This window comes from Osmerus eperlanus, chromosome 16, assembly GCF_963692335.1.
Source record: "Osmerus eperlanus chromosome 16, fOsmEpe2.1, whole genome shotgun sequence".
In the NCBI taxonomy this organism is placed as follows: Eukaryota; Metazoa; Chordata; class Actinopteri; order Osmeriformes; family Osmeridae; genus Osmerus; species Osmerus eperlanus.
The window spans coordinates 13,685,739-13,711,275 of NC_085033.1; the positions used below are offsets into that span (position 1 = coordinate 13,685,739).

The 25,537-nt window shown below is 44.8% G+C and overlaps 2 protein-coding genes across 2 annotated transcripts in view; both read right to left on the reverse strand.

Annotated features, from left to right (window-relative positions):
- Positions 1-876: 876 nt before the first annotated feature.
- On the reverse strand, positions 877-17,838 carry LOC134035941 (integrin beta-1-like). The gene is made up of 16 exons (XM_062480509.1): positions 17,519-17,838; positions 10,794-10,857; positions 10,329-10,414; positions 9,115-9,340; positions 8,356-8,526; positions 7,890-8,128; positions 7,512-7,667; positions 7,198-7,293; positions 6,969-7,058; positions 6,225-6,365; positions 5,859-6,061; positions 5,370-5,608; positions 4,687-4,909; positions 4,159-4,388; positions 3,764-3,930; positions 877-2,024 (listed from the first exon to the last, which is right to left on the reverse strand). Exons 2-16 carry the CDS (start codon positions 10,855-10,857, stop codon positions 1,959-1,961), a joined length of 2,397 nt encoding a protein of 798 aa, XP_062336493.1. The 5' UTR covers positions 17,519-17,838; the 3' UTR covers positions 877-1,958.
- A 3,630-nt stretch (positions 17,839-21,468) lies between these two features.
- Positions 21,469-25,537, reverse strand: part of nrp1b (neuropilin 1b) — a 39,047-nt gene continuing 34,978 nt past the window's right edge. Inside the window, exons 15-17 of the mRNA XM_062480507.1 lie at positions 24,139-24,235; positions 23,955-23,996; positions 21,469-23,671 (exon numbers count right to left, since the gene is read on the reverse strand). Coding sequence (XP_062336491.1) covers positions 23,397-23,671; positions 23,955-23,996; positions 24,139-24,235 — 414 coding nt within the window. The 3' untranslated portion in view covers positions 21,469-23,396. The remainder of the gene's footprint in view (positions 23,672-23,954; positions 23,997-24,138; positions 24,236-25,537) is intronic.

Below are 25,537 nucleotides of genomic sequence, written 5' to 3' on the forward strand. Positions count from 1 at the left end.
CTTGGTTCCCTTGTGATCATATTTCTCGAGATATTTTACTGACACACACCCATCCACTATTCCTATGGTCTTTTGAATACCAAATCCCTTGGAGCCGAAAACCTTTACTGCCTGTGGGCCAACTGTTCCTTCTTAGAACAAATTACATGTTCTTAGATAAAATGTAGACTGAGTTGTAATTTTCTGGAATGCTGTATAGTGGTTGTAGATAAGAATAATATATATATATTTAAATCTATTTGGCTGCCACAACTGCCTGTAAGCCTCTTTAACTGTCAGATACAGACTAGAATGCTGCTGGTTGACCCGATGTCACTGTCAGAATACTCTCCAGTTTCCCAACAGAAGGCCTTGCTATACTGTATGGCACACACTTACCAGGACATTCACTGACAGAGATATCCAACAGTCCATATAGGAACGTAACATTTCACATTTGATGTTTCAACACAGGACATCCTGAAAGTATGAGGATTTGACAAACTACCAGAAGAGGGTGAAGTGTAGCACATCTCTAAAAGATTACGCGGAGAGCCTTCAGGTGTGAGGCGTGAAGGTGAGCTGAGAGTTTGAAGGCATAAACACTGATAAGACTATATAAGGGAGTCAGGTGGCTGAGTGGTTAGGGAATCGGGCTAGTAATCAGAAGGTTGCCAGTTCGATTCCTGGCCGTGTCAAATGATGTTGTGTCCTTGGGCAAGGCACTTCACCCTACTTTCCTCGGCGGGAATGTCCCTGTACTTACTGTAAGTCGCTCTGGATAAGAGTGTCTGCTAAATGACTAAATGTAAATGTAAGACTATCAGAGGCGACAACAGTACTTGGCTTTCCAAAACCCTTCCCCTGAGGTAAGAACACACGACACATGTAACAATATTGGGGAAATTTGTTTGGGGTTTTTATTTAATAAATACAATTCAGGCATATAGAGTTCGGCAAATGTGAAAGTGTTGAAACAAAAAGGCACTTAAAAACAAGTGATTTGTAAGCTCAAGTGGGAGTTTTAGAAATTGAACGAAGATCGTCGATCTTCCCCTTAACACTGATCTTTATGTCTGAATGTGTTCACTGTACTCTGCACTACAAGGAAAGGGAAAACTAGAAACAAAGGAGACAGCCTGTGTCTCACTCACAAGAGACCAGATTAACCCCTTTTCAGGATTCACTTTGACTAAAAAACATGGAAAACACTTTTTATTTTGTTTCTGGATAGGCAGTTATGTTTGGTATATTTGGCATTGCTTGTAATGAGGAATTAGGGACCTGAGATCTTTTAAAAATTAAACATTTTAAACCTGCTGGATCTTTACATTGAAAACTTTGCATGCATTAATGTTCGTGACATCCGTTGTCTACACAAAGAAACATTTCAATTGATTGTTCAGATTAACAAAGAAACATACCTTCTCTTTCAGACCTATTATGTGACTAGTACGTGTATTTACACAGGCTACTGTACACAATTCAAATCTGTCCCCAAACACCAGTTGTCGCTACATATGTCCTCCAATCATCATACAACTCATCAACCAACAGAACAAAATGGCTTCATAAACTCAACTAAAAGGCACAACTGGACCTTTAATAAAACAGCCAGTCCTGTGGCAACAAATTAAAATCAGTTCAAAAACATTCTCTCAAGTTCCAAAAAAAATTAAAATGTAAAGAAAACAAATCTGAATAAAAACCCAAGTTTATACATACTGTACAGATTACAAATGATGCATAGAAAAACAAAAATACAAACGTTAGTAAAACAATGAAATAGTGGAAAAAATGCACTGCTATCATTTGGTGACTACAAAAACAAACAAGAGTGATCGTACAAAATATAACCCTCCCTCTCCTCTTTTGCCCTCCTCCACTCTCCGCCCTCCATCCTCCCTTCGTCCACTTCCTCTTCTCTCCTTCCATATTCTTTTGCATACAGTGTTGTAATGACATGGACAACTTCTCCATCATTTGCCCTCGTATTTTGGGTTGACCACGGTTGTGACGGCGCTCTTGTAGATGGGGTTCTCACCCTGGAAGAGACAGGAGACAGACCAGGCGAGTGAGTCAGCAGCTCAGGGTAGACGTGAGCACTTGTGAGGGTCGTGTTATTAGAAACACTTCAAAAAAAAAGCACACTGCACAACACCGGTTATCATTCATTTGTTTTCAGTGCAGGCCGATTCTGAAGACACTGTGTTTTCCATGATGGGAGTCAGGAGTAATCTGAAGGTTGCCAGTTCGATTCCCGGCTGTGCAAAAATGACGTTGTGTCCTTGGGCAAGGCACTTCACCCTACTTGCCTCGGGGAGAATGTCCCTGTACTTACTGTAAGTCGCTCTGGATAAGAGCGTCTGCTAAATGACTAAATGTTCATAAGTTCCGTTATAGGAATTCCCCTGAGGCAAGTAGGGTGAAGTGCCTTGCCCAAGGACACAACGTCAGTTGTCATGACCGGGAATCGAACTGGCAACCCTCGGATTACTAGCCCGATTCCCTCACCGCTCAGCCACCTGACTCCCTGTTTTAAACAGATGAACACCACCACAACATGCAGTGAAATACACCTTTTGTTATATTAAATCTCATCGTTTGGGCTTAAACTCTGGACCATAAAATCCCTCATTGGCTAATAGTTTGACCTTTTAAGAAAACAAACCTACAAAACAATCTCTAAAGAAGATTCACCTTTGTGACATATGGGGTGTGGTGGAAATTTGACTCACAAAATGTTGCAAAACTCAGGCAAGGAAGCAGTCCCAAAGGGTAAAGGAGCATGCAAGAACAGAAGGAGAGAAAGATGGAGGCAATACAAACTTCAGAATTAGAGCACAGCGCCTTTGCTTTCATAGCTTGGATTCTGGAACTTATTAATAGGGCTCTTGTAAATGGGATTCTCTTGCTACGTTGGGGACAGATGACAGGGTTTTTTGAGGAATGACAGACAGGGAGGAAAGGAAACAGATTGTGAAAGGAAGCAGATTGAAAAGATGACAGGATGCTACTGGCTTTTGCCAAAGTTTAAAAACGTTACCAAGCACAACAAAATCCGTTGGAAGAAATTTAAGAAACAAAATGAGGAAGTAGAAAGGAAAGAGTTAAAAACTCTTCTTTTTTAAGATTTCTCACCTCCAAAGGCTGTTTCCACTGGTTTTGAGACTAGGGCTTCTGTATTTAAGTTCCCCCTCCCTGACCTATGCTTGCTTTCAAACACAAGAGCTAGACCACTCCACTGAAAACTTGGAATACCATGCCTATGACTCTCACGCAACACTGGAGCTGGAGGAGGACTGAGACTCCTGGAGACCCAGAAAGCGCTCTCTCTCTGTTTTATTGCCTTATATGGTCATGCAGTTCCACTGTCTGACCAACGTGTGGCAGCACTGCTACCGTGGCCAGGCTGAGGCCACTCCCTGTCCCTACAGCCTCTGTTCCTGTGATTCAACTGCTGGAGGAAACATGAGGTGGAAACTGAGATAAGGATATAGACCGCACGTGCCTAACAGTCAGCCTTCCTGGTGTGTGCGGACCCCACTGATGCTTCATCTTCTTACGGTTTGACCCAAGTAAGCAAAGCAGGATTACTCGAACCCTTGATCATGTTTATGAGGATGTGTATCACCCTTTGAAGACAGAATCTCCTACCTCGAGACTTTGGCACGGCTGAGGCAAAGTCAGAACACTTCGCCTCCCCTACAAAACGTACGTTTGTTTCATCAGCGTTTCCTCGCCGCGGGCAAGCAGGCGGGCGCTAAACGACGCCTGTACGTACCGTGTCCCACTTGGCGTTCATCTTCTCCTTCTCGAACTTGGCGAACTCGCGGCGGTCGTGGATGATCATGAGCAGCTTCCAGATGAGCAGCAGGGCCAGACCGATCAGCACGATGCCCGCCACCACGCCCGCCACGATGGGGATGATGTCAGGGCCCGCCGGGCATTCTGGGTAGGGGGCGGAGACAGAGAGAGGAGGAGGCGGACACATAGAGAGGGGTGAAGACAGTCAATGGTGGAAAAACTCCACCATATAAAGCAACATCAACAATCCAATTCCGGAACACATTCGCCTTTACTCCAAGAGGTCTTACGTGACTAACCACACACAAAAAAAAAAGTTCCTTTGTGACTCATAATCCCAGAATGCCCCTGGTTAGCAGCACCAGCCCTCACCGAGAGTCTCCACCACGTACACCTCCTTGACGGTGTCGTTCCTGACGGCGTAGGTGAAGTAGAACCAGCAGTCGTTGGCGTCGCGCTCCTTGCAGTGGGTCAGCGGGTAGCTCTGGTCCCCAGGCTGGGGCAGCTTGTCCTTGACGCGGATCATGTTGAAGTACATGCAGTCTCTCTCGCAGGTGTCCTTCTTCTCTCCGGTCTCGAAGGCTCGGCACTGCACACAGTCCCTGTGGGGAAGGAAGGACGAGACACACACACACAAACGTAATATATACCTCCTTATAAAAAGATTAAAAAAAACTGCTAAAATATCTGAGAACAGCATAACAAAATGTATATATATACACAGCAGAAATAACCCCCCCCCCCAAAAAATAAATAAATAACCCCAGCAACAAATCTAACACAAGCAGCAGAGATGGATAATATTCATCCTCAGCTGCGAGTGGAATGTTATAAATACAAACACAACACTGGACCCTGGTTGGGGATACAATCCCCCCCGTGTCTCTGGTTCTCGCTCACTTGTGCTCGGTACAGACTCCAGGGCATGTGGGGCAGGTCTCGCAGGTAGGGCCCTGGAACTTGGGGTCTGTACACTTGCAGATGCCGCACTCGCAGGTCCCCCGGCCGTTACAGATCTGCTTGTTGGCTGCCAGGCAGGTGGACGTGTCCAGGGAGCAGTCGCAGGCGCTGCCGGTGTAGTTAGCATCGCAGATGCACATCCTGCACTCACAGCGGCCGTGTCCTGAGAGAAGAATAGAAAATCTTTGTCATTGCACAAGTACAACGAAATTGAGGTAGCAGCTCTCAGACTCAGTGCAGTTGAAAAGTAAAAAATAAAAATAGACTCGATAGCCGTATCTGGAATGGATGAGTGGAGCCAGGTCTCAGAAGACCGTGGGGGGTTACTCTTCAGGGTACCAATGCATCTCTGAGACCTGCCTTACTCTGGATTATTACTTTAGGCATTTTTAATAGCACCATGACTAATTTTGTGTATTATCTGTCATTTTCTTTTTTGGGGCCAATAAACACTATTAAATCAATCTATGAGTTATTTCTGATGAAACAAAACACAGATCAAACCAACTGCCAGAACCAACATTTGTATTGTACATCCTCCACTGAAAAACCATGTATGACAATATGCTGTATATTTTGTTTCATAAAAATAAATCAAATAACAGGCAAGTAGGAAGCGTTACCTCCACACAGCTTGTTGTTGGAGCGGTCACAGTTGAAGTTGTCACACTCGCAGAACTTTCCGCTGTAGCGTTCCTCAGGGTTCTCCCTCTTCTTGCACTCGCAGGTTCCGCACACGCAGTCTCCGTTGTTGCTGCAGATGTCCGTGCCGTTGTCCTTGCGGCAGTTGGCGTCCAGGTCGTCCGTCCTAACCTCGTCTGTGCTGCACTCACACAGACGCCCAATCCTGCCCTCGTTACACCTGAGACACAAGGTGGCAGGGAGAGGAGGGAGGGGCGGTGGGGAAGGTGTCAGGGAGAGGAGGGTGGAGAAGGGTAGAGGGAGGGAGCGAAGAGTGGGGCACAGGAAGGATGGGTGGGGTGAGGGTGGGGTAGGATAACTTAGCATGTGGGATGCATACAGCTCAAGGGCAGTATACGTCAACACAGCAGCCGCACTTAGCAGCCGCTTTCATCCAACGCGTCAGGTGTAAGGCAGGAGGAGGACTGTACCTGCAGGCTCCACACTCGAAGGTGCCGTTGCCGTTGTGGCAGTTGACGCTGTTGGCCTCCCCGTGGTCGTGGCACTCGCACTCGCATATGAAGTTGAGCTCGATCTCCACGTCCTCGTTGAATCCCAGGGGCCTGATCTTCACGGTGGTTGGTTTGGGCTGGGACGGACACTTGGTGGAGGTGATGCCGATCTCAAAGGAGACCTGGGAGGAGGAGGAGGACGCATCTTCATCTCACTTGAACTCTTTTTTTCCCCCCCCTCTGTGATTTAACGCATGTGTGGTGGAATGCACAGACGGAAGCTTCTCTCGACGACACATCCGAAGCCGGGTGTGTGTGTGTGGCGGCTGTTTGCCGTAGCCTTACCTCGTCGCCGATGGAGATGTTGGAGCATTTCCTGCCGTCCTCCCCTGTGCCCACAACTCCGTTCTTGCAGATGGACTTGAACTGTATGGAGACCCCCTCCGGCAGCTTGCTGTTCTCCAGGATCACTTCAGACGACAGAGACTAGAATCAGAATGGGATTTATTCGCCATGAAAGTTTGCACAGACAAGGAATTTGCTTTGGCAGGAAGGTGCATACAATAAACATATAGGGACCTAAAATTTAAATATGTGGACTATCTATACTAAGGGTACATAAACTAGCAGTACTAAGTAGGATTAGAATAGAATTAAATATACAATAAAATATAAGTTGCCGTAAATTACAATATAAAAATACAAAAAATACAAATGTACAAGATACAATTTTGTAATGCAGTGCAAAAAGCAGTGTGTTTTAAGTAGGAAGTCATTAGAGTCAGTGTGGTCCCTTGGCCTTGTTGAAAAGGCCAACAGCGGAAGGGAAGAAACTGTTTTTGTGGCGTGAGGTATTGGTCCTGATGGACCGCAGCCTTCTGCCTCGTTTGTGTCTAACAGACACAAACGAGGAAATATGTAAATGTGTGAAGGCGACAGGGGTGGTCCGACTAGTCAGTACTAAACGACAAGGCCTTAATACTGTCCTTGTTTATCTGCTGCAGATAAACAGCAGATAAACAACACTGTGGATAGAAGAGTCTACTAAATGAATCAATGTTCAAATGCAAACGTAGCCAACCGACTGACGTTGTAAGCGTCGATGATGAGTTTGATCACGTTGCTGGAGTTTGAGGACAGAGTTCCCACGGCGGACTTGGGAATGAGGTTTTTCAGTTCCTATAAGAGGGTGAGATCAAACATGACTTAAATGTTTAACTTGGGACTGAAGCATGAACCACAACCGCCACACACACACAACCGCCACACACACACACACACACACACACACACAACCGCCACACACACACACACACACCTTGTAAACAGGCTGGAATTCTTCAGTAACAGCAAAAATAGTCTGAATGTTGTTATCGCTGAGCTTCTGAACCAGATGGGCTATCGAAGGATAGTCCTGTGGATGAACAAGGTGAACCAGTGTTGTAAGTCAAAACAATAACAGCATACTTCACATACAAAGGAACACAAGCTGTCCATTGTGGCTCTGGGTACAAAACGTGAAACAAACTGGCGTCAACTCAAATACAATTGTATTTGTATGGCCCATATGTATGAAAACACAAATGTAGTAGCGTGTAAACATCACAAGACAGAGGCACGTGAAGCACCTACGTAGTAGTGGCTCATGGTGTACATGTTGTTCTCCATGTGACACTTCCCGTCGTTGGGAAGGACGATGCCACCTAGCTTGCCGTCTCCAGCGAAGTGGAAGCCAGCGTCGGTGGAGAACACCAGCAGACGAGTGACGTTCCTCCAGCCTATCTGGTCCTGCGAGGAGGAAGAGGAGGGTGAGGAGGAGGAGGAAGAGGGTGAGGAGGAGGAAGATGAGGAGGGCAAGGAGGAGGAGACGGCTTGTTTAAAAACCCAACTCCGTCGACGACAACTTCACATGACGCGGTTTCACATTAGTATATAAGCTCACTAACGAGCTCTGGCCGCCTGTGACGAGGCTGCCTGCGGCGTGGCCGCCCGCCTCCCCATGTGACTCACCCCACAGACGGCCACCTGCATGATGGCGTCGAAGCCCCCCTCAGGGGAGTCCAGGTTGCCGGAGATCTGCTGCTCGCTGACCAGCTTGTTGAACTCCTCGCCCTTCTTGGTGAGCCTCAGCACGTTCTTGTAGCTGAAAGGGCTGGTGCAGTTCTGGTTGCTGGTGCACGGGTTCAGGAGCCTGGCCGGGGTGGTGCTGATGTACGGCATCACCGTCTTCTCCACGAACGAGCCGAAGCCTGGAGCGTAGAGAACGTGATCCTTTTTAAATAAGGCTTTCATCCAAATATACCCTTCCCCCTATATGTATGTACTTTCATGGTATAGTGTTGGCTTCACGTTTTGGTGTTAGGTGATTTAGTGTTGTTTGTGTTTGTGTGTTTCTCATTAGTGAATGGTTTGGATCCTTAAATACCACTCCTTCTGTTCTGACGCGACCGACTGACATAACGGACAGATTTCTCACCGATCCTGAAGTCCGAGGTGATCTCTTTCATTTCGTTCATGAGGGCGGTTCCCAGGTTCTTGACGTTGTCCAGATCGTCCTTCATGGAGTAGGACAGGTCCATGAGGTAGTAGAGGTCGATGGGGTAATCCTCCGCACGCTTGAACTTCAGAGCGAAGGTCTGGGGCTCACCTGGTGACAGCAAGAACAGAGTTCATGAACGGACGCTCTCATTGGACGGTTCAAGACCCTGTCATCAACTTCATGTGTGGTAATGTTGGGGGAAAAAAAATAAATACAAAATAAAAAAATGTGTCGCTAACTACGTCAGCCAACAAAAAATCACGAACTTGTAACAGCTTATATTGTGATGCATGTTCTTTCCTTCAAGATGGGTGACGAAAATCTTTGGTCTGAATGACCAAATTTGTGCACGTGTCATCCCAAGCTACTTGAAGCAGTACTCCTTTCAGTAGCATCTGCTATGCAGTCCACGGCCTAACGTCCCTAATCCTGCTTCTGGAGGTGTACCTGTACGTGTCTGCTCCGAACCCAGTCCTAAATAACCTGATTCAACAGGTGTGCTAGATTAGGGTTGGGGCAGAAAACGACAGGAAGGCAGCCCCCCAGGAACAGGGTGGAGCTGGAATTTAAGGTTGGCATAGCGACGGACGTGTCCTTGCTTCGGAACGGCATTGTGACGTGAGGTAGGACAGTATTTGGCCCTAGGACACTATTTGGCCTGAGTGTCCCCGGGGTCTGAGGAGTGAGCGAGCGTACCAGAGCGCAGCTGGAGAGAGAGCTTCTGGGGCTGGATCTGGGTGATCTGGTTGGTGTCCATCTTCACAGACGTGTCCTTGTTGACTCGGTTGGTGACGGGCTTGTCGGTGACGATGGTCGTCACTCCCCGGGGATTTTCGATCTTGGCAAGCACGCAGCCTTTTTTGATCAAGGACTCCAGGTCGTCACAGCGAGCAGATTTGGACTCTCCCTGCTTCAGGAAGGTCTGCAACGAAACAGCAAAAGGTTTGAGCGATGGGAGCGACTCAATTTAACATCTAAAAAAAGTATGTTTATTGGTTTAATTTTCAACAAGACTTTGTAGGAACTGCATAATATACATAAACAGCATAAAGCACCCATGAACAGGTGTGGCCTTGTGCCTGTCAACTGTTACTCAGGATTGTGTGTGTGTGTGTGTGTGTGTATGCTGATGGATTCTCTACAGGAGAGCTGAATTTAGCGTCACTAATGCAAACCAGCTTCCAACAATCTAGTCTACTCTATAAGTAATGATGAAGTAACAGGTGACCAACACAACTCCTTATGAGCATAGATTAGATGCACATGATGCCTCACAAGGCAGGTCTTCTCTGGAAGACAATGTGACTAGTCAAAATAAAAATCACTCTCAGACCACATTCTTTAACATAGACACTGAGCTCGGACGAGAGGCCTTCTTGCTCTTCTCATACAGAACAGTTTACCAGGGTTGGAACGGGCACTGGACATGAGTGACTAGACGTTTTTGTGTTCCAAATAAGTGTTCCTTTAAGGAACTGGAACACTTGCAAGAACAAAAGAGCTGCCTAACAGGCATCCTAGTTGTTCCTTCCGTGTTGATTTCGGATAAAGAGAAGTCTAGAAATGTCAGGAAGCTGTTTCCTACCTATGTAAGCTGTTATATGAATCATGTATTTCCTTTCAATCTTCTCTGTCGGCAGTGCTTGCATAAATGTACCCTAGAATTTCATGTAAAGTACCAACTTGTCTTTACAATCAAAATAAAGCTACTGTAAGCACTTTGTGGATGAAAATCAGGAGACATGGACGAAACAGTTTGAATGGACACTTCTGTACCTTTACTTAATTTAAGATTCGTATATGTTTAGTGTTTGCACCTCCCTGCCACAGTAAATTCCGTGTTTGTATAACATACATGGCGAATAAACCGAATTCTGATTCTGATTCTGGAGTTGTGAACGGTAACTCACGGCATCTGTGCACCATCCACATTTCTCAGAGACTTGGATGCATTCCCCACACGACTGGGCATTGGCCTTGATGCAGTCACTGCCCTCTGAAAGACAGTCAACACATTCTGTGAGTTTCGTCCTCGAAAATGTAGACGTCATAAAAATACAGAAATAAAACTAGGCTATTTCGCAGATCTATTCAGTTATATTTCTTCCGAGTCATCCAGTTTGACAGTTGGGCTGTGCTGAAGGTTTCAGGGTGGGTCGATACCACAGAGACAGCATTGCTTCCTCCTGAACTATAAGTCACACTGTAGTATAAACTATATACACACAGCACATACATATGTACATAGTATATATACATAGTTCTACAAGTGGTACAAGACTAGTTGTTTTGGTAAATACGGAGTGAGGACTCTTATATTTTAAGCATCAGAATGGAAGAAATCATATAGTTGTGTGAGAATAGCAAGACCTTACCTTGTTGTGCACGGCAGGAGAAGACACCCAGTAACGCTGCCACACACAAGACCCTCAGATCCATCTGGAACGGGACAAAAGAATCAAATAACTGAGCGATGAACGACTGCACTCACTGAGAGAAGACGACGATCGTGTCTTTTCAGATCTTTCTGCGCTGAGGAGACCCGCTGATCAGCTGAGAATGTGAACTGAAGTGTGAAAGAGGTGTGGTACACAGAGTATTTACATACAGGCTTTCCTGTAAGACACATGTGGTAAAGTCACCTCTTTTCTTTGTTGGTTACATCACAAGCACAATGGGGTTTAACACGTTTTTGTTGTGTGCAAAACTGAATTTCACCTTCACAATAGACCACTTTCACAGTTTACTTTTGAATCTCTGACCCTAGTGAACTTGCCTTCTAATGAATAAAAAGCAGGATGTGATGTCAGGACATCTACTGTACATACAAGAGGAAAGCACCCCCCAAAAAATAAATAAAATCAAGATAAAAATCAAGCCAAATAATATATAACTAATTCACAGGGAAGATTGTTTATGTCCACGCAACCTTATGAAGCATCTCAAATCTTCAGGTCTGGTGCTATAGTCTGTATGACAACACCTGAAAAACAGCCATGATTGTTGATCTTCTATAGTATAGAGTATATAGTATAGAGTATAAAGTCTATACACAGATCTAGACAAGAACACAGCTCCCTAGAAGAAAGAGATAAGCATGTGTGTGTGTGTGTCTGCTCCCCTATTTGGTCAGGCAGCTACATGCCTCCCCCCTCTGTCCTCCCCCAATGACACACTTCCTGTGAAGCCCCTCCCAGATCAGCACGACGGGGAAAGCTGATCCGGGATCAGATTGGTCTGTTTGAACATGGCTCTGTGAGCAGACCGCTGATCCGGGATCAGAGCGACTCTGAGACACTTGGAGAATGTGGACCATGACCACTACCCTCCCCGGTAAGATAAACAGTGTTTAAAGCCGAGTTGCTCTTTATTAAGACGATGAAACAACCCTGACGAGCACCAGCTCGTGTTCTGAAAGAGCCATATTGGGATGTGTTAACTTGTCCTGACTAGGAAAACGTGCGAGCGTGCGAGCGACACGCCTTTGAACGATAAACGCAGCAAAACCACCATAATGTAATGTAATGTAAAAAAAAAAAAGGTATTAAATAATTGTTTTGTAATTTCAAGCCAATATTTGTTTAAGACAGCACATTCAGTTCACACAGAACAATGACCAATCAATGACAATTTACCCTATTTATTTGATCAAATTTACTATCAACTTGGGTGGCGTAAAGTACATTCGTACAGGATCAGTTGGAGGAGCATGGACTGAGAACAGCCTGCACCACAGAAAACACCATGCAGGGCGGCTAGGCCTGCTAGCCATCGCTAACCACGTTTAAAGCATACAAAACGACCATGTCAAACTTATCCAAAAGCTTTCAGAATTGAATCTAACTTACAAAAAGATTCATGAGGAGACAGCAGTTGGAAGATGTCGTACCCCACACCAACTGCAATTCCAGTCTCTCAACATGAAGACTCCTCCCAACATTCCTTAGCTTCCATCTTTGTTAACAGCTCAGGGTATCTTCTGTACGGGGCACTAAACTAAAGGGGAGTTCACCGGTCAAAATCAAATATATTTGTATGGACCTTTCTACAAGCAATGTCACAGAGGGCCTCACATACAAATCACAGAACTGCGCCCAAACCAACCTAAACTCTCAAGGAAGACAAGGAAAAACTCCCAGGACAAAATAACTTATCCAACCCCCTTCCGTTGTTCAAACTGACAGTTACCCACAGGGGGCTATCTGTAGTTAAACAGACCCCCAGGACCAAACATCGTCAACGCAACTTCTCCCTCTCTTCCAAGACCCCTGAACTGATAAGTCGCCAGGGAGGAGAGGTGTAGGAACCAAACAGATGTTTAGCTAACTGACACTACAGCAAGATGAAACTGGAACGGTGAAACCGCATTGGACTGTGCCATGTTGATTAGAACAGAGAGCGGTTGCGATGAGGTCAACTGACTGAAGAGCACATTGAAAAAAAGATAACATCTCAAATGGACAACTAGGAGTTGGATGTTTCCAACATGCTGGGGGTCAGATGGCTGAGCGGTTAGGGAGTCGGGCTATTAAATCAGAAGGTTGTTGGTTCGATTCCCGGCCATGCCAAATGACGTTGTGTCCTTGGGCAAGGCACTTCACCCTACCTGCCTCGGGGGGAATGTCCCTGTACTTACTGTAAGTCGCTCTGGATAAGAGCGTCTGCTAAATGACAATGTAACATGCTCCAATGTGTCATGCAGCTGGACGGTCTTTCCCAGTCGGCGGTTGGGAAAATCCTCCCTCTCCCTCTTTCTTCATGGGAAACCATGACCCAGGCTGGCCCAGAGCCAGTATATGAGGGAGGAGATATCAGTTGCACCCCCAGCTGTGAGTCACAGGAAACAGTTTGTGATCTCAGCACAGCAGATTCAGTCATGACCGCTTGGAGAGTGACGACAGACGTCCGCTCTGGATAAGAGCATCTGCTAAATGACTAAATGTAAGTGGATTGTGAACAAAGACAAAAAAGGGGAACTTGTTTTCAAATGGTGACACTAAAACTTGTTTATAAAACCTTGTGGTACTGTTGTACCTCAAGTTTCAGACAAGACTTCAACTTTCAGAGATGGACTCAAAGAGTGTGGATAGATGCTTTTGTGAAATGTGCCAGAGCCTAATATTTATAGAAGTGTGAATAAGCCAGGCCCTAATCATGGCTTTGTATGGTCACGTTCTGCAGGAGAAGCAGTCAGTCTCTGCAGCTGTAGCCTCTGCAGTTGGCACAACAACCTTTCATTCTCGCAGTCGCTGTGTAAATACCGACCTCAGTGTTTCTCCTGGTACAAAACTCCCTTCAGCTCTGTATTTCCAGATAGCAAAAGAATTACTGACTGAAATAACAACAAGAAACATTTTCAAACGCAATTTACCAAAGAAACATGTTCCTACCCAACTTAAGCAACAGGATCCTTCTGAATTCCAACAATCTCTTCCGTCCAACCCCATGGTTTCCGCCACAAGTCACAGTCTAGGGGGGGTCAAAGGTGACTTAATCCGCTCCACGGTCGGCAGCATGTTGTAAGCGGTGGACAGTTTGCTCCGAGGGTTTGATTTAACAGCCTGAGAGCACGCCTTGGAGACACAAGCATGGAGCATGGCTCTGTCATGTAAATTCACCAAACATTCCACCCAAGACAGGTCTAGTTGTCTAGAGAAATGCTTGTGTTCATGCTCTGCCCACCAGCGTTTTTGACACTCTCGTAGAAACGTTTTAAGTGTGCAGAGAAAGCCATAGGATTGTATTAGCATATCCTTCTCATAGAAAAGGCATCGAAGTACCTGATATCTTTACAACTCGAATTCTCCTCGGTGTTGGTGTAGACAAAGCTTTGCATCCATCGTGGGATTTTCCCCTTGTGAAAAAAGTTTCAGACACACTCAAAACCAGGAGTTTCACATGAGAGCAAGTCGATTAATTACAGGACTGACTTGTCACAACTCACGTTTTAAAAACATGGAGATCAAATACCACCCTCGAAATCCCTGAGAGACAAGACTCAAGAGTTCGGTGGTTAAGCAGCACAACATTCTGTAGCGCTTTTGCGAGAAGAGCAACTGTAGTTTAGACTACATTTCATCGTGGTGATTTTGCACAGTATCCATCACATATGGCCCCACAGTACTACAACTCAAACAGCAAAACAACAAGTGTGATATGTACCCAAGGTGCAGCCACACAAGGAGCAGCAGTTACAACCATCAACACGGCCATCTTGATTCTGAAAACGGTAACTATGACGACAGACATGACCTGCGATCAGCCAGTGATCACTCTTCTATTGCTTGCGGACCATTTTTCATCACCCTGGCCATTGAGAAATGTGGGCTTGCTGATGTTTTGCTGGTCTAAGATACTCTTTCTGGATGCACAGTTGACTGCACCCTACATGAGGAAGGAGCTGTACAGGCCTGGTTTCTCAGGCTCCAGCTCTGAGGCTCAGTATCAGATACACCCCCCCCCCCCCCACAGCGGTGCACCACAACATCATCAGAGAAAAGCGATAAGATAGCCACAACCGACAAGCCTCCAAAGTCTTCTAGCAAGCGTCTCACCTACCTAGCTCGCTCGCATTATGTTTCCTTAGCTCTCTTCATGCAGAATATACATCTTGTGTCAGCTCATTTCTTCTTTGACCACATGCCAGCCAGCTTGCATACCAATCTATATAATATAGAAGCCTTAGTGCAGAAGTCTTAAGAACCCAAGATTTTTTGACAAATATATCTTAAATATTTCTTGTTTTGTATTTGTGTGGCACTTTAAAAGTGCACTGTTGGGAGCATTTTAGTTAAATATTTCCATGCATTTTTTCTTGACTTTTTAAATTTTTCCTAAGACTTTTGCACGGAGAATAAACACACACACACACACACACCAGACCCAGAGACCAAACAACCATCAGGCAGCTCTTTGACGTTTGACGACACAAGACTAATGAGATGAGAGCGCTTACAAAACACAGGACTGCATTGTTGCGGCTGTCTGTCCAGAAGAGATTCTGAACACCCTTCCCCCCACCCCCACCTGCTAGTGTAAGTCAGAGTCCTTCCATTAAATCTTCCCTCCCTCCTCCTCCTCTGTCCATTAGCTCCCCTAACAGCCCAGAAGGGCATGGTGGCGTCCATTTCCTTAATTAACTGTGCTGTGGAGCCTGTGTTGACTGGCTACCAGGCTGTAGATGGATACGGAAGGGAACCCCCCCCCCCCTTTTTTCATACAAACAAACGCTACACTTTGAAAAAAGGAAACCCAGGCTGAGAGTTGGAATGTCTGACAATTTTTCACACAGGATACTTTCAGTCCGACCGTCTTCTTGCTGACAGCGTACGATATCCCTCATTCAACACACATCCCAACATTTCACTTGTGAAATCTGAAGTCATTCTTCCAGTCCAGAAAACCCTCAGGAGGAATCAGCTTGTGCTTCTCATTCTGTGACTCAGTTTCTTCCCCCCCAACATCCATGTTCCTCCTCTCAAGAGTCACTGATCTCAGCCTGTCCTTGCTCAGAGAATGAGACAACACATTCCAAACTAATAAACCCCCAACATGTTCCAGACCTTCCCACCCCTCCACACAAACAGCCCAGAGAGGCCGAATGAGTCATGAGTCACCAACACCCCTTTTTAGAAGGACCACTTATTGTCAACACTGCTCTCATGCTGTACCTGTAAACCATGAGTCACCGATCGAAGGCAGAAGAGGAAGGTGGAGTGTCGAGTGAGGAGGACAACTTCAGGGTCGGACGCACTGACTAATCAGCACAATAGGCTTGCCTGGACTCTCCTAGCTAGCGCTGACCCATTGTTACCAAGCCATAACAGAGTTGCTAAGGGAAGTGATTCACGTAAAGTTGGAGACCACCTCGTACCATATCCAGCCTATAGTCTCTGTACAGGCTGTTATTATGAAACCTACACTGAAGAGTGTAATAAGCACTGTGTGTGTGTGTGTGTGCATGCGAAAGAGATCAAAGAGTCAGGGATTAACACTTGACCTACTATGTTGATGCAGTTTAAGTTTGGGATATGAAAAGCCCAAACATACGACTAATCATTTCAACTACACTATGGCCGAATTAGGACTTTGTCTACATGTATATATATATATCGCAATCATGACTCAAAATCTTAACAGTGCAGTTTTGCCAAATTGTTCAACAAGCATGCCCGATCTGGCCTGTGAGTTTCTAGAGGAAAAATTCAGCCTGGAGCGATGCAGTTCTAACAGGAAATACATCGTAGACAGGATTCATCATGCTAGGGCTAGGTCTACATGTTTACGCAATGGCAATGCTCCAGACGCAGGGGTAGGCCTACAGGCGACATATATCTTAAACAGAAGTCAAATTCAATGCGTATTTCCTTTTTTTGCGCACACTGATGTTTAAGTCTTTTAATGGCTATGCTAGACGTGAATAACATCTTTTGACCTCCTTGGCCAGTATCTGAACAGGACACAATCTGAATTGTGTCCTGTTCCCCTGTAAAAGTTACAATTTGAGATCATTCTGGCTCGTATTAAAGTAGATACACTGGACTATATTTACCAGTTATTTGACAACTTTATCTTTTGCGAAACAAAATTACTGTGGGGGGAGGGGGGGGGCACAGAGATTTCAACATGAACAATAGGGTGCAACGAGCGTTTGGCTTGTTATAACGTGGGGCCTTCAAACATACAGATGTGATCGGTCTTTCGTAGACACAAGCTTGGTTGTGACAGACTCTCAGACTGCTTGAGAGATGTACAAAGACTCCATTAAACTCCCCAACAGGACCACCGAACAAGGCCTATCCCGGTCTTCATAGCCTAAAGTGGACAGCTGGACTAATGATCACCTTTCAGCCATGAGCCTTACAATGCATCACTACCTAGCCGTTAAGATTTCGTAAACTTATATCATTATAACAAAAAATAGGAACAAATATTTTTGTAAAGAGTAAATTGAACTGACACAGAACGTAATCTCACTCATCGTCTCGCCTGCGAGATATCCCCACCCAAAGTTGCTCGTACAGAATTTCTTATGCCCTTTGTCAAATACTCTGAACATTACAGTAGCAACACTGGGTTAAATAAATGACGAGTGACCTACCTTGGCAAAGCCTTTTCTCGTTTATCCTTGTTAGAGGATTCAGAGTAACATTTGCGGCGACAAAATATCTCTTCTTAGGAAAAAACAATTTTGACACGCCGACGAAATTGGGGCAAGTCCGCTACTTCTACTACTTTTTTTCAGCAAGACAAACACTTCAGCGTATCAATGGTGTGATGTTGTATCCTTTTAAAAGAACGTCCGGAAGAATGAAAATTGAAAAAAAAACGAACAGATTTCGACAAAAGGCGAGCCTTGAAAACCAAACTTGGGCACAGAGTCCAGCTCGCCCGCACGTTAAAGTTGTCTCGAGGCGAGTCTTTTTCCTTCAAAAAAGTGGGTGACGAGAGTCCTCCCCCTCTCCCAATCTGGACCCGCCCACACCGGAAATGCCAAATGCACTTGGAGGGCTCGAAATCAGAAACGAACTTGTCCTGTGTCTTACTTTTGATAAGGATGGTAAGCTTGATAACTGCCCCGGAAACAATTAGTTGGCTCACACAATCACAAACACACTCAAACACGCACACACACATACACTACACATTAGTAGGCTATACACTGGTTTGAGGTAGATAAAGATGGAAAAACATACACACACTGGGTGAGAGATAGATAGAAACAGACACAGAGAGAGAGACAGGCACAGAGAGAGAGAGAGAGAGAGAGAGAGAGAGAGAGAGAGAGAGAGAGAGAGAGAGCGACAGACAGACAGACAGACGAGCATGTGTCACAGACACAGAGGACTCATGATGGTGAACTGAATCATGAGGATGGAAACCTCAAGCACTAAGGCTTTCCTTAGAAACAATATCTATTGCTCAGAGGAGTGTGGTGTGTATTTTGTGACAGTGATGCTGTACATAGACATGTCTGATTAACTTCCGGCCGGAGCTGTTGATAAGAGTTGTAACTGATCATGATGACTAATGTTTTGCGTAATGCAGACCTGATAAGACAGTGAATTAAGTGTATACACACAAACTCATGCATGCATATGTGTGTCCGCACACACTGACCTACACACGCACTTACAGCATTTCTACTGTCTTACTTTGAGTATGATTTGAATCATAGCTTTCCAAACTATATATCACCGGTCAAACCCAGGTTTGCTTCCTGCGTGCAGAACGGAAACTGTTTCAACCCTTCAAATGATGCATTTGTGATTTTAAAGCAGTCCAGGGCGGCTGAGAGTAATCTATAGACTTTACAAGTAATAGCACTAGTACAATACCATATAGCTAGAACATCCACTTCATAGCTTTAATAGGTATGCACTGCATGCAAAGCGTCAAAGTCAGAAATGAGCTAAGTGCACGCGTATAGCCTGCTGTATGGCTTGTGATCTCAAAGCGGCTGTGCAAACGTATCGTGGCTGGAGGAAGCAGGGATGATGTCATCATCCTCAAGATCATTTATTTTAATGGCACTGCAGGTCTACATGCCTACATGACTTCACCAGGAAAGACTTTGAACACGTCAAGGCTGAATAATAAGTGCTGCAGACTACGAGATATGCTAACCAGCAAATCTATAGCGAAGCTCCGTGTCTTAAAAGTGCTAAATAGGTGAATTTGTCCATTCCAATGCATGATATTCTGCATTGAATCCTTTAAAAGACTAAGTCGTATTGAGCCTTTCCAAATATATTTGGTCCAACTAAGACCAAACGGAGAGCATATCGAACTATAATGTAATTTATTTTGAAGTTTGAAATGTATAAACTGCATAAACGTAGGCTACATTTTAGTGTATGTATACATATTTACAAAGAGAGACGCATATTTCTAAATTGGTAGCTAAGTTATGTGTGGAATTTATGCTTGGCTACTATGAGGTAGGAAGTGGTGTTTGTGGTTTCCAAAACTCACCGTTTTACGGTTTGAAAAGTTTCACAGTTTACACTTTCTGCAAGTAGGCTAATAGTGCACACTTGCAGAGCTAGGCAACACATCAGAACTATTCATAAACTGCCGTAAACAGTGATCCCCTGCTGTGAAAGAAACGGGCACTGAACTGTAGGCCTATCGTGTGGTTTGCGGCTGTGTTTGCAAACCTCGCTAACCTTTTGTTACCATGTTGGTCTACGACTCAGCAACCGCCGTAACAAATTCTACACTGAATGTAGATGCACCCATAATTGAGATGCACCTGGAATTGAAATACATCCATAACTGAGATCCAGTGTCACAGCATAACAGGCCTACTGTATATAACATTAAAGTGTCAAAATGTATCTTGGTTTGTTCTGTTGAGTGTAGTGTTGTTCTATACTTAAGAATCTTGGAGGTTTAACCCCCTGTCTTAACCCTTGTGTTATCTTCGGGTCATTCTGACCCATCAGTCATTGTGACCCACCTTCGTATTGCGACAAATTTACCGCATACAAAGACAAAGTGAAGCATATTCTTTTAACCGTTGGGCTGTCTCAGACCCCCCACATTGCAAAGGTTAAAAGAAAATTATTTTAATTTGTTTTTGTATTGGGTAAAATCGGGTAAACACAACGGTGGTTCGTTATGAACCTTTGGGTCATGTGACCCGAAGGCAGCACGAGGGTTAAACCAGAGGTGACGAGTCTCGGTGTAATCCTGGACTCAGATTTGAATTTCAACTCTCACATTAATAAAGTGACCAAAACAGCTTTCTTTCACCTGAGGAATATAGCAAAGGTACGACCATTCATAAACCAAAATGATGCAGAGAAGTTAATTCATGCTTTTATATCCAGCCGGCTGGACTACTGTAACGCACTTTTCACTGGTATTCCCAAGAAAACCACTGAAAGACTACAGCTCATTCAAAATTCTGCAGCTAGATTATTAACCAAAACTAAAAGGAGAGAACACATTAGTCCTGTCCTAGCTACTTTACACTGGCTCCCTGTTACCTTCAGAATTGACTTTAAGGTCCTTTTCCTCACATACAAAGCTCTACACGGACAAGGACCTAGCTACATTGCTAACTCCTTTATAAACTACACACCAGCTAGAACACTGCGATCATCAAATGCAGGCCTATTAGAGGTCACCAGAAGCAGTCATAAGAAGATTGGTGATTCGGCCTTTGTCAATTACGCCCCAAAACTATGGAACAAATTACCCATAAATATTAGGGAAGCAAACACTCTAGACATTTTTAAAAGACAGCTTAAAACCTACCTTTTTACCGAAGCATTTAAGTAATTTTATCTCAAAAGGGTTTTCCTACTTTTATTAATTATATTATTGTTACTTTTAAGATGCATGTTTAAAGTTGGTTTCTCTCTTGAACAGAGATCTTATTGGGATTTTTATTTTTGTTTGAATTGTTTATCACTTGTATTATTGTTTTTATTGATTTTATGTAAAGCACCTTGAGCTGCAATTCTTGTATGAAATGTGCTATATAAATAAAGTCTTACTTACTTACTTACTATACTTCGGTAACTGAAACATCACAACACTGCCCTCTGGTGTTTAATGTAGGGTAAAAGCCTAAAATGGAGAAGAGGTGAGAGATTAAATGTTTTATTCAAACATTTATTTGATCCAATTCTTTGGAATGTAGTAGTCAGAGTGATCAGGGTCTGTAACAACAGAGATAGTGGATAGGTCTTGGAAGCTAGCGGGACGAGTCAAAAGATGAACCATTACTTCAGTCATTAAGGCCTCACTTAATACACCTCGTTTCATTGTTTTTGTTTTTTTATATATCCGAGACAGCAAGATTACAGAAGCAGTATTGAAAATAAACGTTTTTCTTTTGTAGAAAAAACAATGGCACATACAGCGTTGACGGTACTAAAACACAAGGTGATAAGATAAGATACCAAGTAAATCAAATACTACGCAAGAGAGACCGCACGTATAGCTTTTTTCAAGAATGAAAAACATCTCTGGAAATTTTACATTTCAGAATGATATCATTTCCTCTGAAACCATAGCCTATAAAACGCCTGAACACTGTCTCATCCCTCTTTCCTTCTCGTTCTCTCACTTTCTTTATCTTTCAGTTTTTTTTTCATAAATCACTATCATAAAACACATATAACTTTTAAATATATCAGTGCAACATTGTTTTCACATCTAATGCTGCCATATCCTTTCTTAATTGAGACCACGTCGGCAACACCAGACCCGTATCCAGTAACGACCAGCACCAAGGAGCTATCACCAGGACAACCAAACCCTTTCTACCGATTTTAAAAGAAACAAAACACAGGTCAAACAAAGAAAAAAAAACGTACATTTGATATCCATTGATTCTGGGGGTTGTCATGGTATATACAGTACACATCCTTGCTACTTTAAAGATTTAAGCTCTACTGCACATCGTCATCTCTATGACCTTGCTCACCACTCCTCACCGTCTCCCAGGCAACATGATCAGTGTTTGAATCTCAGACGGGACTCCTGGAAGAGACAAAGTTAGCTTAGCCTTTAGCTCTGGCGCGGTCTTAGTCATATGGGACCCTAGTGATCAGGGTTCAAATCCAGTTTCATTCACGCCATGTTCTTATGGCGGTGGTGGTTAGAAGAAGCAGCGATTTAGTCTCTGTTCGTTATATGCTGTTTGATTCTTCAGTGGCAATGTTGTCCTCTGTATTCTCCTTGTAGGAAAATAGCTACATTTCCCATGATGCCGTGGGTGCATGAACACAGTTGAGACAATCCAGGATATCGTGTCAAATTCAGGTTCCAGTGACTGAAAATGTAGTTTTTTCCTCTTTCTATGATTGACAAAACTGATTGAAACCACAAAATATTTCAGTTACATTCTGGACACTAGCCTGAAACCACCTCCTGAAGTAGAAATGTAATCCTGGTTTAATATACAACACAATCTTTTGAAGATGTTAGAATCCCGTTTCAGGCAGCGTTGTCAGAGCACCAATAAGAAGCAGGAACACAAGTACTGTAGCCTATCACGTGATGACAGCCAGACACCACTGTATATGACACGAGCGCGAAGAAAGGATACTGCAACATCGGGTCATTTTCTATATCAAAAGGGCGCTTGAATATATTAAAACCTATGTACAATAAGTTGGATGTGTGGTGCTGTGGAGGGATGGTGTGAAATCCTGGCCCTCGGCCTCTGTTGGCTGACACCTAACTACTGCTGTGAAGAGAACAGAAGGAGATGGAAAGGCAACAGAAATGTTGAGGAAAGGCACTGTTGGCGCTAGACACAGGTCTGAGGCCACCTCTCCTGTGTGCAGGCACACACACACACACACACACACACACACACACACACACACACACACAGGAATGAAGCACACACTCACACACAATGACGCATGACACACACACACACAGGACAGACACACACACACTGATGAAGACACACACACGCACACACACGACACACAAACAAATAAGACTTACACACATGCATACACACACACACATACAGACATCTGACACAGACACACACACATAAACATGTATATACATCCATACACACACACACACACATACGTCACATAGCCAGCTTAACAGCCACACGGCAGGATAGGGAATCGAAATGTTCACGTTAATTTCTTTCCATGAAACAAGGAAAACAAAATGGAAAAAAAAAAAAAATGATTTTCAGAGGAATAAAAAAAAAGATAAATACTTTCATCTTAATTGGTCTCAACACCAGCATCTGATTACACACACAAAAAAACAAAGCACGCAAAACTTACAAAACAAAACAATATTTTTTTTTGCTGTACATATATTTTATACACAGTGCCCCCTACAGTTAGCTTTCTCTCACTGCAGCTCCTGAGAAAATCTCCACTCAGTCAGTCTCATTCAACCTCCCACCCTCCACGAGGCCATGTCCCTCCATCTGATTGGCTGCTTCGCGCTCACACGTTCTCTCAGAGGATGGGTTCTTGAGCTCACGCTTCCGAATAAGTATTCTGTGTGTTCAGCTTGTCTTTCTTTAGCTTGACTCCGTCCACCAGCTCAAAGTTGTAGTTCTCCAGCGCCGACAAATTCCTCTCCGTCATGCTGCCCTGAGAACAGGCGCAGTACAGCACCACCCCGCAGATGGCCCCAAGGAACACCCCCAGTGCGCTCATGGCGATGATGGTGATGAGGATGGGGTCCAGGGTCTTCAGCATGTTGCCCGGACCCCCAAGCTCATTGGTCTCCTGGGCGTAAGTGTCCATAGCTGGAGAGGGGAGGGGGGGATGGTTAGACAGCTGCGGGGGTGTAGACGAGGTAACACACATACACACACACACACACAGGCAAACACACGTATACACACACGTGCGGTATGCACACGCAAGTATACACACACGCACGTCTGTGTATATGCACATATGGAACGTGAACCATATGTGCACACACACACACACTCATTAAACAGTACACACATACACACACATATACACAGGCACACATGTACACACACCCCCACCCCCAAGGACACTCCAGTCTGAACTACTCACGCAGGATGAAGATCTCGGTCGGGGGGAGCGTAGGCGTGATGTCTGGAGGAAGAGAAGAAGAAAAGAACGCCCTTTAGAGTGGCCCACAACACAGGAGAGGAGATACTACTGGCTACACGGTCATCCGCCAGATGGTTCCAGCGTGGGAGGAGAGAGAGCAGGACATGATTCTAGCCACACTCACCCTTACAGTCCTCCAGGCTGAGCCCATCCAGGATCTTGATGTTGTCCACAGCAACGTGACCTGCGCTCCTCCGGTCGCCCACTCCCTCAATCACCACCTGAACACAGCAAACACACTCCCTCAATCGCCACCTGAACACAGCAAACACACTCCCTCAATCGCCACCTGAACACAGCAAACACACTATCTCAATCGCCACCTGAACACAGCAAACACACTCCCTCAATCACCACCTGAACACAGCAAACACACTCCCTCAATCACCACCTAAACACAGCAAACACACTCCCTCAATCACCACCTGAACACAGCAAACACACTCCCTCAATCACCACCTGAACACAGCAAACACACTTCCTCAATTACCACCTGAACACAGCAAACACACTCCCTCAATCACCACCTGAACACAGCAAACACACTCCCTCAATCACCACCTGAACACAGCAAACACACTCCCTCAATCGCCACCTGAACACAGCAAACACACTCCCTCAATCACCACCTGAACACAGCAAACACACTCCCTCAATCGCCACCTGAACACAGCAAACACACTCCCTCAATCGCCACCTGAACACAGCAAACACACTATCTCAATCGCCACCTGAACACAGCAAACACACTCCCTCAATCACCACCTGAACACAGCAAACACACTCCGTCAATCACCACCTGAACACAGCAAACACACTCCCTCAATCACCACCTGAACACAGCAAACACACACCTCAACATCACCACCTGAACACAGCAAACACACTCCCTCAATCACGACCTGAACACAGCAAACACACTCCCTCAATCACCACCTAAACACAGCAAACACACTCCCTCAATCACCACCTGAACACAGCAAACAAACTCCCTCAACATAACCACCTGAACACAGCAAACACACACCCTCAATCACCACCTGAACACAGCAAACACACTCCCTCAATCACCACCTGAACACAGCAAACACACTCCCTCAATCACCACCTGAACACAGCAAACACACTCCCTCAATCACCACCTGAACACAGCAAACACACTCCCTCAATCACCACCTGAACACAGCAAACACACTCCCTCAATCACCACCTGAACACAGCAAACACACTCCCTCAATCACCACCTGAACACAGCAAACACACTCCCTCAATCACCACCTGAACACAGCAAACACACACCCTCAATCACCACCTGAACACAGCAAATACACTCCCTCAATCACCACCTGAACACAGCAAACACACACCCTCAATCACCACCTGAACACAGCAAACACACACCCTCAATCACCACCTGAACACAGCAAACACACACCCTCAATCACCACCTGAACACAGCAAACACACTCCCTCAATCACCACCTGAACACAGCAAACACACTCCTCAACATCACCACCTGAAC

Bases quoted from the DNA above. Each gene is read 5' to 3' on its own strand.
- LOC134035941 (XM_062480509.1), bottom strand. From the start codon at position 10,857: ATGGATCTGAGGGTCTTGTGTGTGGCAGCGTTACTGGGTGTCTTCTCC. The intron at 8,129-8,355 runs GTGAGAAATCTG...TCTACGCTCCAG, and splicing joins CACCTCGGACTTCAGGATCG to GCTTCGGCTCGTTCGTGGAG. The intron at 5,609-5,858 runs GTACAGTCCTCC...CTTGTGTCTCAG, and splicing joins TTCGAGTGTGGAGCCTGCAG to GTGTAACGAGGGCAGGATTG.